The sequence below is a fragment of the Triturus cristatus genome, chromosome 5_2, assembly GCF_964204655.1.
Source record: "Triturus cristatus chromosome 5_2, aTriCri1.1, whole genome shotgun sequence".
NCBI classification, from domain to species: Eukaryota; Metazoa; Chordata; class Amphibia; order Caudata; family Salamandridae; genus Triturus; species Triturus cristatus.
This window is the reverse complement of record NC_140588.1, coordinates 223,604,055-223,619,757: the sequence shown is the minus strand read 5'-3', so window position 1 is coordinate 223,619,757 and position 15,703 is coordinate 223,604,055. Positions and strand designations below refer to the sequence as shown.

The window sequence follows — 15,703 nt, the reverse complement described above, 5'->3', positions numbered from 1 at the left end:
GCAGTTGGTGACATATATAATATAATTCTGCACCCCCATGCAGGACAAATCATCCAAAGGGCATTCAGTCACTGGTATGGGATCAGAAAACAGTCCCCGTGGCCCAGTTTTCATTATTTTCTACAAGGTGTCTGGTTCCCTCACCAAGTAAAAGTGTAAGCATTTGTACTAAGAGTGCATTAGTGATATGTAAGGTGAGATACTTATTTTCGTTTCTCGTTGAAGACACATTTTTAGGTTACTGTCAATTTTCATGTTGTGTAGGTTTCCATTTTGTATTTATCTTACGAGCAATGTAGGTGTGCGGTAGGACTGTCCATGTTTATTTAAATCTACTGTTCTGATACAGAATATTTTTTTCACTGATTCTCCCATTTTAACAACGTTTGGTGTCTGTGACCAGATCAAGTCATGTGTTTTATGCGAATATGTTTTCAGACTTCATTACAGTTCTAATATGTACCAAATATCAGACAAAGGAATAGTAATTAATACATTAGCAGACAAATGTGCCAGAGATCATTTTCCAAAATGACTGTCAATCTGTATCTATAACCAATTAGCCAAATAATATCAAACACTTCTGTCTGGATTTCAGCGCATTTCCTGAACGGGTTTACTAGGTCCCTCAGACTGTGATGGTTCCATTGAACAATCTGGTATTGACAGCAGTAGGGCTTTCAAGAGTGACGCTCTAGTAGAGAAAATGTTGCTTCCGCACTGTTTGATTTTCTCTTTTCGGATCTTCTTGTTGAAGGAAGTCTTGGCACAAGTATCATGAAAGTTAGAAAGAAATCGATAACCATTAACATTGGTAACCCTCTCTAGGACTCTGGTAACAGCGCCACAGTGCAGCCTGCTTTAGTGCACTTACATTCTTCCCCTGGTTACCGAAAATCCTGCCAGATTCTTGGTCCCTGATGTTGGTGCTAATCATTAAACGAGAGCTTAGGGAAGATGCAGGTTACTATACTGCCTGTGTTTATAAACAGGTGGCCATGTCTAGGTGGGTGGGGCTCCATCTTAGCAGTGCTTGTGTTTATTAACAGGTGGGCGTGTCTAGGCATGGTGGGTAGGGCTCCATCTTAGCAGTGCCTGTGTCCACTAACAGGTGGGCGTGTCTAGGCATGGTGGGTGGGGCTCCACCTTAGCAGTGCCTATGTCCACTAACAGGTGGGCATGTCTAGGCATGGTGGGTAGGGCTCCATCTTAGCAGTGCACATGTGCTTTAGAGCAGTGGTTCTTAAACTGGGCTCAGCGACTGCAGATTAATAAAATATATGTTTTAAATCAGGGGGGAGAGAGAGAGAATGGACCACTTGTCCTTTGTTGCCAGGGTCTTTTCGGTGGTATCCGTCATAAAAAGACCCTCAAACATCTACACAGGCCGATGGCGGTATATTTTCATTCTCCGCCTGTTGTGTACTGTTTCAGCGTCATCATTGTGTCATTTTTTTGTAAAGTGCTGGTACTGACAGTAGTGGTCAGAAATAATTGTGGTGAAGTGCTCGTGATAATGTGAGAAAAAAAAATTCTGTTTAAAATCCCTATGACACTTTTAACCTCAATGATTTATTAGGGAGGCAGTGAAATGGGAGATAAAAGAGAGGTGTCGTGCGTTTAGAATGAGTTACTTATCATACGCACTTGTAACTGGTCAACATGTTTCAGCCCTCTGTATATTCTCGGGGCTTTCGTCAGGACCGAATTTAGAAGTGTGCAGCCTTTTGCGTTCTCTGCGGAGTGGTGTACTCACCGCTCTGGATTCAAAGAGGTCAGACCAGTAGTATCTGTACCTAAGGGAAAGAAAGAAAAGTTGGCGGCTGCAGTTGTCCACAAAAACCTATGCATTCAAAAGTTTCTGGAAGGAGACTGCTGGAACAGTGTTACTCAGTTTTCCATATTGGGAGTGAGTATGGCGCACTATTGTGCGTTTAAATAGGGTTTTAATTCTACAAGAATGGTTGTCAAAGGGCGGTTAGATTCAAGCTTACAGAAGTATATAACGCGTTATGTTGGTTTGGCGTCTGGGAAATGTGAGGAATGGTTAGGTACTCTACTTAAATGCTCAACTACGCGAAGTTATTCTGTTATCAGCAAATTGCATGCATTAATAATGAAAACAATGTCCCAAAAATATGCGCGTTTGCAGCTGATTCTTAATGCTTTTTGAAAGTCTCTTACGGGCTGTTGTGCTGTATGGATGTACACATATACCCGTATTTTATTCAGTTGGAAGTATTCAGACTAGAGAGTCAATCGGTGTGATATCCCGAATTCGCGCCTTCGCTACTTCCTAAGTGCTATTTGTAAAGCCGGTCTTGTAGGCCGGGATGTTTAGAAAAGATCATTTATGCTCGTTTAACTTACAGTTTAGGGCTACTCAGATAAGCAAATCCTATTTCGGGTGAAATAGTAGTATTTTACAAAACCAAGGTGTTATTAAACATTGTAACAGAGCGGGCAAAGAGATGCACACCAGAAACAGACATACACGTTGAGTGCGGCTTTTACCTTCTGAGCGTTTAGTTAAATAGCTTCATGGAGTCACCGGCGGGCCTCTGAATGCTGATTCCATTCTGAGGAGGAAAAGTAAACATTACTGTGTCTTACTTGAGAACCTGGATACCGACGGCGGGGTCTGTCCCAAGGATCGCATCGTGTCTCTCACCAGTTGCTTCACAGTGAATAACTTGTGCTGGCTCTCACAGCAGTGCTCCGAGTGACGCGGGGGCCGGTCTCGGTTCATTTGCAGTCCCGGTAATGGTTAAAAGAGAAAAAGGACTATGGAGGAGTTGGTTGGCATAGTCGGTTGCCATACTACCCTTAGAAAAAAGACTCTTGGCATTGTTAGTTGGTCTCACAGAGGCTAGAGAATTTTGAATTAAATATTTAAAGTTCAGTTGTTAAAGCAGATTCAGTGGGTGAGGAGTGTAGGTTTAGAAAGACAATTACTGTCTATTAGCCATTTGGTGATTATTTTCTGAGTCTCAGAATAGTCTGTTATAAGTGGTTACAACAGGAGCCACGGGAGAAAATGTCATAGAGCTAGACAGTTCTAACCGTCGTGTTCACAACTAATAGTCAAATGAACTAATCCTGTAAGTAGAGAGTCTCAGTTATGTTGTTGCGCATCTTCTATTTTTACGGGGATAGATTAAATTTGTCAAACCTTTATGGTGATTTAAATAACGTGAAACACAGTCCCAAGGACCAATATCGGTGGTTATAATTAGGAGCCAATGGGGGGTTTATTGTAGAACTATAGAGTTCTAACTGTCATTCTGAGAAAAAGGGAACATGACGTTCATATCCTGGAAGTGTACTCGAGATTATTTAGTACTCATTATAAAAACAGCAACTAGATTAGTAGAAGCTTTGACGATAAAGATTCAAGTCAGCGAAGCTAATCTCAAAACAACGGTCCAGATCTCCGTATATAAGAAACGCTTGGAAGAGATAAACAAAGAAATGAATGAGACAAAAGAGTACATTACCCAAAATAAAATCCAAAGATTTAAAGAAATTTTCAATGGAGAAAATGCACCCCTATGCGAGAGCAGACTATGTCATACCAGACCATCAAGAAGATGAAGAAACCACAGGGGAAAGCTCTGGTAATAACTCTGACTGGAGTAGTGATGAAGGTTCTAACCCCAGAAGAGGCAGAGGACAATTTAGACGCAATCAAAGAAGGTGAACTAACAACTGGCAAATACCAAGATATTATGATCAACTACAACCCCATTTTCAACCTTATGTACCAAATTTCCAGGGCTGGATGAATCCTTACTTCCAGAGCCCAAACACCATGGGACCACCAATGAATTTACAACAGCCACCTTTTTTAGGGAGAGGCCAAAACATTCAGAGAGGAAGGAGAAAAGGAGTAACATGGAACGAACAAGAAAGACAAGTACACACACGAAGTATGACAAAGGAACAACCGGGGACCAGTTCAATGAATCATTGGTAGTTAATCTTACCGATACTATTCTCACAGTAGATCAAGAACAAGTTCTAAATAAAGGACTAGGTTTCGTCCCTACACCAACAACAGATATCTTCAAACTTAAGTGTGAACTGTCTGAATTCTGCAGGAAGATCAAATTAAAAGCATTCTTTATGGATAAAGAGAATTACAGTCAAGATAGTGACACAAACCTCAGACCTAAGTCGACTTTCTGCCCACCTACTCAAATGGTCCCCGTGGAGATACAAACCTTTGAACAGGCAATCATGAAAGAGATAGACAACATAAAACCAACAAAAAGACCCTTTGTAAATACCACACGACAAGAAAAGGAAGCATTGAAGGAACTACGTCAGAATGAAAATCTTGCAATAAAACCAGCAGATAAAGGGGGAGCCATTGTTCTTTTGAGCAAGCAAGGATACAACAACCAATGCTTGTCACTAGTTTCAGACACCAAGTTCTACCAGAAATTAACTGTAGACCCAACCAAGAGACTACAGAGGACTATTGAACTTATGGTGGAGGAGGCCGAGATCAACCAGTGGATCTCAAAACATGAAGTGGAATTTCTCAGAACTAAATCTCCAAGAACACCATATTTTTATTCACTACCAAAAATCCACAAAAACAAATCACCACCACCAGGACGTCCCATAGTCTCAGGGATTGGTTCTGTACTTGAACCTTTGTCACAATTTGCAGACCAATTCCTGAGACCTATAGTACAGAAAACACCTACCTATCTAAAAGATACCAGAGATCTCCTGAACATGCTAGTAGATCTAACATATAACGACCAGACAATGCTCTTGGTAGGACTTGATGTGGAGAGTCTCTATACAAGTCTACCACAACAAAAAACTCTAGAGACCCTAGAGGACATTCTTTTCTCCCAAGATTGGCAACACAGAACCCCAAGACACTTTGTATTGGAATGCTGTAGGATGCCCTCACTGAATTTTTTTTTGAATATGATGGCACCCTCTTCGCCCAGCGTCACGAAACTTGGATGGGCAGTACATTCGCGCCAAGTGTGGCGGGACTATACGTGAGCACCTTTGAACAACAATGGATACAGAACCCCATCAATCCATTTCTGACTCGGATGAAATTCTGGCGCAGATACATTGATGATATTCTAATGATCTGGGAAGACACCGAAGAAGCACTAGGAGACTTCCTCACCTGGATAAACACGAGAGATGAGTGCCTCAAATTCACACATTTATCAGATGACAAGAAAATAGATTTCCTAGATGTCACTATTTTCTCTGAAAACAACACTTTGCAGACCAAAACCTTCTATAAACCAACAGCAAGAAACAGCATCTTATCGTACAACAGCTTCCACCCTCGACCATTGAGAGAAAATCTACCCTACAGCCAGTTTTTACGACTAAAACGGAACTGCAGTAATCTGACAGACTATAAGACTCAAGCACGAGCTCTAGAACAGAGACTAGAACTCAGGAACTACCCTATGAAGATAATCAAGAAGTGCCAAAAAAGAGCAAGGAATCAGCCTAGAGAAAGTTTACTTGAATCCATCCCACGAGAGGAACCAGCAGATTTGTTAACATGTGTTACAACCTACTGTACATCAACCAACACTGTAAAGAAAATAATAAACAGAAACTGGAGAATCCTAACATCCAACAACTTACACTGGCCTAAACCACGTTTTGCCAATAAACGAACACGAAATATTAAGGACATCCTTGTACACACAAGACCTACAGCCACTATAAATGATGGAACCTTAACAACACTCTGGAACCTCAACCCAATAGTAGGACATTACCCTTGTGGTTCGTGCTCAGTGTGTAAACTCACAAAGACAACGAAGATACTACAACTTCTACCTAATCTCACTTGGACGCTACGCCACCACACGAACTGTAACACCTCACATGTAATCTACATGATTGTATGTCCATGTGGCCTTAAGTATATTGGGATGACATGCCGAAAAGTTAAGATCCGAATCTGTGAACACAGGAGCAATGTAACTTGCAAACGAATTACAACTAAAATGAGCAAACACTACATTGAACACAATCACGATCCTGACTATCTGAGATGGGTAATTCTTGAGAGCCTACAAACAAAGTCGTACAACACAGAGAAGATTCTTTTAGAAAAAGAACAACGTTGGATTTATCGCCTCCACACAGACACAGGAGGTATGAACGATAATATCCCGTGGCATGCCCTATCATGAACCATGATACCCTGAAGATCTACAGACAAATGTTTGACGTGAACGTCATGTTCCCTTTTTCTCAGAATGACAGTTAGAACTCTATAGTTCTACAATAAACCCCCCATTGGCTCCTAATTATAACCACCGATATTGGTCCTTGGGACTGTGTTTCACGTTATTTAAATCACCATAAAGGTTTGACAAATTTAATCTATCCCCGTAAAAATAGAAGATGCGCAACAACATACCTGAGACTCTCTACTTACAGGATTAGTTCATTTGACTATTAGTTGTGAACACGACGGTTAGAACTGTCTAGCTCTATGACATTTTCTCCCGTGGCTCCTGTTGTAACCATTCTTATAACAGACTATTCTGAGACTCAGAAAATAATCACCAAATGGCTAATAGAAAGTAATTGTCTTTCTAAACCTACACTCCTCACCCACTGAATCTGCTTTAAGAACTGAACTTTAAATATTTAATTCAAAATTCTCTAGCCTCTGTGAGACCAACTAACAATGCCAACAGTCTTTTTTCTAATGACTACGGTAGTATGCCAACCGACTATGCCAACCAACTCCTCCATAGTCCTTTTTCTCTTTTAACCATTACCGGGACTGCAAATGAACCGAGACCGGCCCCCGCGTCACTCGGAGCACTGCTGTGAGAGCCAGCACAAGTTATTCACTGTGAAGCAACTGGTGAGAGACACGATGCGAACCTTGGGACAGACCCCGCCGTCGGTATCCAGGTTCTCAAGTAAGACACAGTAATGTTTACTTTTCCTCCTCAGAATGGAATCAGCATTCAGAGGCCCGCCGGTGACTCCATGAAGCTATTTAACTAAACGCTCACAAGGTAAAAGCCGCACTCAACGTGTATGTCTGTTTCTGGTGTGCATCTCTTTGCCCGCTCTGTTACAATGTTTAATAACACCTTGGTTTTGTAAAATACTACTATTTCACCCGAAATAGGATTTGCTTATCTGAGTCGCCCTAACGCTGTAAGTTAAACGAGCATAAATGATCTTTTCTGAACATCCCGGCCTACACGACCGGCTTTACAAATAGCACTTAGGAAGTAGCGAAAAACGCGCGAATTCGGGATATCACACCGATTGACTCTCTAGTCTGAATACTTCCAACTGAATAAAATACGGGTATATGTGTACATCCATACAGCACAACAGCCCGTAAGAGACTTTCAAAAAGCATTAAGAATCAGCTACAAACGCGCATATTTTTGGGACATTGTTTTCATTATTAATGCATGCAATTTGCTTATAACAGAATAACTGCCCGTAGTTGAGCCTTTAAGTAGAGTACCTAACCTTACCTCACATTTCCCAGACGCCAAACCAACATAACGCGTTATATACTTCTGTAAGTTTGAATCTAACCGCCCTTTGACAACCATTCTTGTAGAATTAAAACCCTATTTAAACGCACAATAGTGCGCCATACTCACTCCCAATATGGAAAACTGAGTAACACTGTTCCAGCAGTCTCCTTCCTGAAACTTTTGAATGCATAGGTTTTTGTGGACAACTGCAGCCGCCAACTTTTCTTTCTTTCCCTTAGGTACAGATACTACTGGTCTGACCTCTTTGAATCCAGAGCGGTGAGTACACCACTCCGCGCAGAACGCAAAAGGCTGCGCACTTCTAAATTCGGTCCTGACGAAAGCCCCGAGAATATACAGAGGGCTGAAACATGTTGACCAGTTACAAGTGCGTATGATAAGTAACTCATTCTAAACGCACGACACCTCTCTTTTATCTCCCATTTCACTGCCTCCCTAATAAATCATTGAGGTTAAAAGTGTCATAGGGATTTTAAACAGAAATTTTTTTTCTCACATTATCACGAGCACTTCACCACAATTATTTCTGACCACTACTGTCAGTACCAGTGGGTCTTCCTCCAGGTGGAGGTCAGCACTTTACAAAAAAATGACCCAATGATGACGTTGAAACAGTACACAACAGGCGGAGAATGAAAATATACCGCCATCGGCCTGTGTAGATGTTTGAGGGTCTTTTTATGACGGATACCACCGAAAAGACCCTGGCAACACAGGACAAGTGGTCCATTCTCTCTCTCTCCCCCCTGATTTAAAACTAACCATTGGAAGCCGGATGGACCACAGCTTCTCTTTCCCTCCCCTTGATTACAATATATAATAAAATATATGTACATAAAAAAGCAAAAGATAAACCGGAAATGTTGAAAAGCTCTGTAAATGTGAAGAAATTTTAAACTGATGGCTAAAAATTAAGTCGGTACTTTTTGCTTGATTCGAGAGACCAGAACAAGTACATTAAACAGAATCTAGTATGGTCATTTGGGGCCTTAATTGAAGCACTGGTATACACCTACAAAAAGCCTTCATTAGGAATAAAAAAAAAACAATGTGATATGCTAGCCTCTCCTTTGAGAAATAAACCAAATTTTGATAAGCTCCAACCTTCCCATTAAAACTGAAATTTCATTTTTTTTTAGCTTTTTTTTTCTGTGTGAACTAAATAAAATATTTTGTAATTTGCGTATTTATTTGATTTATGCTTGTTTCTGTATATTTGTGTATTGTTTTCAGGGTTAAGTCCTAGAAATTGCTTGGACTTCTGTACCTGGCTTCCAGTAGTGATTCCAGGGGGGTCCACGGAAGTCAAACGGTTGAGATCCATAGTCTTTTGTGCACTGTTGAGAAGGACCATTAGGAGCAAGAATAGGAAGGGGAGGAGGACGATAATAGACTTTGTACTAGATAGCAGAGTGTACATTTAGTTCTGCTTGTTTGCAAGTTAGCTGTAAGAGATTACATTTAGTTTCCCGCAAGCTGATAGTTTTTGGTCCAGTACTGAATTTGAGGCAAGAAGACAGATATTTGCGTTTCTAAGAAAAAAAAACTAACCACTTGACCACAGCCTTTTCCTGACAACAAATGAAGAATTCAGATAGAGGAAAATGAGATTCTACTGAATGAGCATATAAAAAGCAATAAAGGACCTTATTTCCTGAGACATTATAGGTACTGGCCACTAATAGCCCTGGTATATCTCACCCAATACATTTCCGCTCAGCCTTGCAGTGTGCGTAGTTGTCAGGATGACGGTAATGCCTTGGCTCACTAACCGCAGACAGAGAGACATCAGGCAAGCCTTCGAACGTCCGGTGACTTACCTATAGAAGTTTGTTATTTTTACCACTTAATAAGCACCGGTGGAGGACCAAAGGACGGCAGAGACGGCCTATGCATCCTTCAGCACTTTGAAGCTTTACTCCCACCCTCAGAGCAGCACATTTGTACGGGGAGTCCTTGAGAAATTCAGTTGGAGTCCATCCCATACACAGAGATATCTCATAGTTGACCATTGAGTGCAAAAGGTAATCAAGAATCTGTGCTGTGCAGCAGGCGTGGCCCGTGCAGGTAAGAGCGGTGGGGTAAGGGGGGGGGGGCGGGAAAGTCTATATACGACGAGGGAAACTTAAATAAGAAAAAAGAAAACCATGGTTTTCTTTTTTAGGTGCCCCCTCATAGTCATATGTCGACTCCCCCACCCTGCCCCACAACTCTTTTACCTGCACGGGCCGCGCGTGCTGTGCAGTCCGTGTCTAAGGTGGGATCCCCACAGTGCCTCTGGATTTCCATTCTTATCCTCTGGCTACAAGACCTCCTCCTATGTGCAAGCAGAGGGAAGCTGTTCGGTCCTGTCCTCTAAGCCCCTTCTTAGTCTGCTGATGCTGCGGTGTCATTATCTTGCAGACAAGGGTGCTTTTAATGTACTCTGCAGGTGACCGCTACAGGCTCAGTCGGAGGTGGGCTGAGTGTGGGTCATCTATGATCCTGGTGGGGTTTGTTCAGAAATGTACCTTTCTGTAACCCGTACTTCGATTCAGATTGATGGACATGCTAAATGGAAGCCCATGTGCTTCGACATTTTGTACCTAATATGACATGAATGCAGTTGGCTCGTTTGCTCTTTGTGACTGTTGTCAGTAGGCCTTTGCCAGGTGAAAAAGTTTCATTTGTGTGGAAACCTGCTCAACAGTCCTGCGTACAGCCAGATACAGCCGCGTATCAGTAGAACCGTAAATGGTTTTTCATCCCCAAGGGAAGCTTGGCAGAAGAGCTTCTCTTATCAGCCCAAGTTAAGCCTGCTCAAGCCAAGGCCTTATTATGGGCTGGCCGATAAAAATTAGGAACTGTCCATCATGTCTATTTTTTCCTTCTGTGTTTCTTGTTTAGAGCCTACGGCAAAGTGACTTGAAAAATGACATTCAGAAAACCAACAACTCCAGGGTATTAACTTAAGCCATGGCCCGGCTTTTACAGCAGTAATCTACCTGGCTCAAGTCCGCCTATCGATAACAGTAATAACTCATAGCAGTTTTGGCCGAGTCTCAGCCTTGGATGCGGGATTTGAAGTGCATGAAAGAGTAAGGCAGCTTATCGTAAAATGTCTGACACAGCATACATCAGGGGGGTTTACTGGATAGCGGCGCTATCTCTGCCATCTGCTCGCGATGTTTCACCGGCGTCTGCTTCTTTTTCAGATCTCCTACAAGGAAGTCAGCTGCTTTGATACGGAGAGAGATCTTTCCAATCAAAGCGGAAGGGTTTTGAAGCTTGGCAATGAAACGCACCACCTCTTCTTTGGACTGTACCCCGGCACCACGTACTCCTTCACAATAAAAGCCAGCACGGCAAAGGGCTTCGGGCCGGCTGTCACAAGTCAGTTCACCACTAAAATCTCAGGTACTGTATCAGCCCGCATGAACACCTTTCTTTATTGCAGTTTCTTTGTGCACCTCTTAATTCGCTTCCTTTACTTTCTCCTTTCTATACCACTAACTTGTTTTGCTATATATATCATTGAATGCCACCGTTTTTGCAGTTTCTAAATGCAATAAATAGTTGATATTATCCTGACTCAGTTTAAGAGTGAGTACTCAAAGTATCCGCCTTGGAAGGAGAAAAATCATATGTGGTCGTTCCTGCAGATCATACCCTTCTCTGCATCGAATGCTTAACTCACTGGGCTATGTTGCTGGCATGGTGTTTCCCACAGCCGTAAAGGGTGGCTTAGTCTAAAGTGCCGTTCGTTGGGACTTGCTACTTCAAATACTTGATACACAGCAACCAAGAGCAAGTACCATACATTGTAGCAACCAAGAGCCAGAACCATACATTCTAGCAACCAAAAGCAAGTACCATACGTTCTAGCAACCAAGAGCAAGTACCATACATTCTAGCAACCAATAGCAAGTACCATACATTCTAGCAACCAAGAGCAAGTACTATACATTCGAGCAACCAAGAGCAAGTACCATACATTCTAGCAACCAAGAGCAAGTACTATACATTCGAGCAACCAAGAGCAAGTACCATACATTCTAAGAGCAAGTACCATACATTCTAGCCACCAAGAGCAAGTACCATATATCCCAGCAACCAAGAGCAAGTACCATACATTCTAGCAACCAAGAGCAAGTACCATACATTCGAGCAAGCAAGAGCAAGTACCATACATTCTAAGAGCAAGTACCATACATTCTAGCCACCAAGAGCAAGTACCATACATCCCAGCAACCAAGAGCAAGTAACATACATTCTAGCAACCAAGAGCAAGTACCATACATTCGAGCAACCAAGAGCAAGTACCATACATTCTAAGAGCAAGTACCATACATTCTAGCAACCAAGAGCAAGTACCATACAGTCTAGCATCCAAGAGCAAGTACCATACAGTCTAGCAACCAAGAGCAAGTACCATACAGTCTAGCAACCAAGAGCAAGTACCATACATCCTAGCAACCAAGAGCAAGTACCATACATTCTAGCAACCAAGAGCAAGTACCATACATTCTGAGTGCAAGTACCATACATCCCAGCAACCAAGAGCAAGTACCATACATCCCACTGGGCTATGTTGCTGGCATGGTGTTTCCCACAGCCGTAAAGGGTGGCTTAGTCTAAAGTGCCGTTCGTTGGGACTTGCTACTTCAAATACTTGATACACAGCAACCAAGAGCAAGTACCATACATTGTAGCAACCAAGAGCCAGAACCATACATTCTAGCAACCAAAAGCAAGTACCATACGTTCTAGCAACCAAGAGCAAGTACCATACATTCTAGCAACCAAGAGCAAGTACCATACATTCTAGCCACCAAGAGCAAGTACCATACATCCCAGCAACCAAGAGCAAGTAACATACATTCTAGCAACCAAGAGCAAGTACCATACATTCGAGCAACCAAGAGCAAGTACCATACATTCTAAGAGCAAGTACCATACAATCTAGCAACCAAGAGCAAGTACCATACAGTCTAGCATCCAAGAGCAAGTACCATACAGTCTAGCAACCAAGAGCAAGTACCATACAGTCTAGCAACCAAGAGCAAGTACCATACATCCTAGCAACCAAGAGCAAGTACCATACATTCTAGCAACCAAGAGCAAGTACCATACATTCTGAGTGCAAGTACCATACATCCCAGCAACCAAGAGCAAGTACCATACATCCCACTGGGCTATGTTGCTGGCATGGTGTTTCCCATAGCCGTAAAGGGTGGCTTAGTCTAAAGTGCCGTTCGTTGGGACTTGCTACTTCAAATACTTGATACACAGCAACCAAGAGCAAGTACCATACATTGTAGCAACCAAGAGCCAGAACCATACATTCTAGCAACCAAAAGCAAGTACCATACGTTCTAGCAACCAAGAGCAAGTACCATTCATTCTAAGAGCAAGTACCATACAGTCTAGCAACCAAGAGCAAGTACCATACAGTCTAGCAACCAAGAGCAAGTACCATACATCCTAGCAACCAAGAGCAAGTACCATACATTCTAGCAACCAAGAGCAAGTACCATACATTCTGAGTGCAAGTACCATACATCCCAGCAACCAAGAGCAAGTACCATACATCCCAGCAACCAAGAGCAAGTACCATACATTCTGAGTGCAAGTACCATACATTCTAGCAACCAAGAGCAAGTACCATACATCCCAGCAACCAAGAGCAAGTACCATACATTCTAGCAACCAAGAGCAAGTACCATTCATTCTAAGAGCAAGTACCATACATTCTAGCAACCAAGAGCAAGTACCATACATTCTAGCAACCAAGAGCAAGTACCGTACAGTCTAACAACCAATAGCAAGTACCATACATTCTAGCAACCAAGAGCAAGTACCATACATTCTAAGTGCAAGTACCATACATTCTAGCAACCAAGAGCAAGTACCATACATTCTAGCAACCAAGAGCAAGTACCATACATCCTAGCAACCAAGAGCAAGTACCATACATTCTAGCAACCAAGAGCAAGTACCATACATTCTGAGTGCAAGTACCATACATCCCAGCAACCAAGAGCAAGTACCATACATCCCACTGGGCTATGTTGCTGGCATGGTGTTTCCCACAGCCGTAAAGGGTGGCTTAGTCTAAAGTGCCGTTCGTTGGGACTTGCTACTTCAAATACTTGATACACAGCAACCAAGAGCAAGTACCATACATTGTAGCAACCAAGAGCCAGAACCATACATTCTAGCAACCAAAAGCAAGTACCATACGTTCTAGCAACCAAGAGCAAGTACCATACATTCTAGCAACCAATAGCAAGTACCATACATTCTAGCCACCAAGAGCAAGTACCATACATCCCAGCAACCAAGAGCAAGTAACATACATTCTAGCAACCAAGAGCAAGTACCATACATTCGAGCAACCAAGAGCAAGTACCATACATTCTAAGAGCAAGTACCATACAATCTAGCAACCAAGAGCAAGTACCATACAGTCTAGCATCCAAGAGCAAGTACCATACAGTCTAGCAACCAAGAGCAAGTACCATACAGTCTAGCAACCAAGAGCAAGTACCATACATCCTAGCAACCAAGAGCAAGTACCATGCATTCTAGCAACCAAGAGCAAGTACCATACATTCTGAGTGCAAGTACCATACATCCCAGCAACCAAGAGCAAGTACCATACATCCCACTGGGCTATGTTGCTGGCATGGTGTTTCCCATAGCCGTAAAGGGTGGCTTAGTCTAAAGTGCCGTTCGTTGGGACTTGCTACTTCAAATACTTGATACACAGCAACCAAAAGCAAGTACCATACATTGTAGCAACCAAGAGCCAGAACCATACATTCTAGCAACCAAAAGCAAGTACCATACGTTCTAGCAACCAAGAGCAAGTACCATTCATTCTAAGAGCAAGTACCATACAGTCTAGCAACCAAGAGCAAGTACCATACAGTCTAGCAACCAAGAGCAAGTACCATACATCCTAGCAACCAAGAGCAAGTACCATACATTCTAGCAACCAAGAGCAAGTACCATACATTCTGAGTGCAAGTACCATACATCCCAGCAACCAAGAGCAAGTACCATACATCCCAGCAACCAAGAGCAAGTACCATACATTCTGAGTGCAAGTACCATACATTCTAGCAACCAAGAGCAAGTACCATACATCCCAGCAACCAAGAGCAAGTACCATACATTCTAGCAACCAAGAGCAAGTACCATTCATTCTAAGAGCAAGTACCATACATTCTAGCAACCAAGAGCAAGTACCATACATTCTAGCAACCAAGAGCAAGTACCGTACAGTCTAGCAACCAATAGCAAGTACCATACATTCTAGCAACCAAGAGCAAGTACCATACATTCTAAGTGCAAGTACCATACATTCTAGCAACCAAGAGCAAGTACCATACATTCTAGCAACCAAGAGCAAGTACCATACATTCTAGCAACCAAGAGCAAGTACTATACATTCTCTGACTTGGGTAGCCAACAGTGACAGCTTTACAGAACTGTCTTCTCAAACGTGGGTCACGCGAGACTTCATGAAAATGGAAGGCCGAAACAGCCAGGAAGTTCAATGAAACTTACAATAACTAATTCATGCTCCTTTGAACATGCGTGGGTTAAAGAAGAACTTAACTGTGTAATTAATAGAGTGTACCTGTAGGAGGTGGACCATTAGCTGGATGTCTTATTTTATTTGTTTTCGTCCAGTGCGGATAAATAAACATTTTGAAGCTGATGCCACTGTGGCTTCCAGCACATTGCTTGACCAGTGACTTTATGATCGCACCTTCTCCATTGCAAGGATTGGGTATTGGTGTTTACTCTCCTAGGATATGGGCATGTAAGAGACTCACAAAATGTCAACCGGATTGCATACCCAAATATCTACAGGGAGTACACCAGACCTTTTGAAAGTGTTCCACAACTCGCATCATTCACCCCGTTGTTTAAAGTGAAACAGCTCTTATCTGATTCTGGCACTGGAGCGCTTAATCTGCCAACAGTTAAACTTATTATATCAGTGTCTGTGTTCATAGTCGTTACTGAGACATGGATTGACCCTACAGATGGCATCATGCCAGTATCCCTTACAAAGAACTAACCAGATTCTGTTGCACGCAAAACTGTAATTAGAAGAGGCCTGGGCCTATTTCTTAATAAAGCTCTCATGACCATACCTACCATAC

The 15,703-nt window shown here is 42.4% G+C and overlaps 1 protein-coding gene across 12 annotated transcripts in view; it reads left to right on the top strand.

Annotated features, from left to right (window-relative positions):
* PTPRM (protein tyrosine phosphatase receptor type M) overlaps positions 1-15,703 on the top strand; it is a 1,478,792-nt gene that overhangs the window by 768,654 nt on the left and 694,435 nt on the right. For all 12 annotated transcript variants that reach the window (XM_085607017.1, XM_085607015.1, XM_085607014.1 and 9 more), the window contains exon 10: positions 10,739-10,940. In XM_085607017.1, coding sequence (XP_085463143.1) covers positions 10,739-10,940 — 202 coding nt within the window. The remainder of the gene's footprint in view (positions 1-10,738; positions 10,941-15,703) is intronic.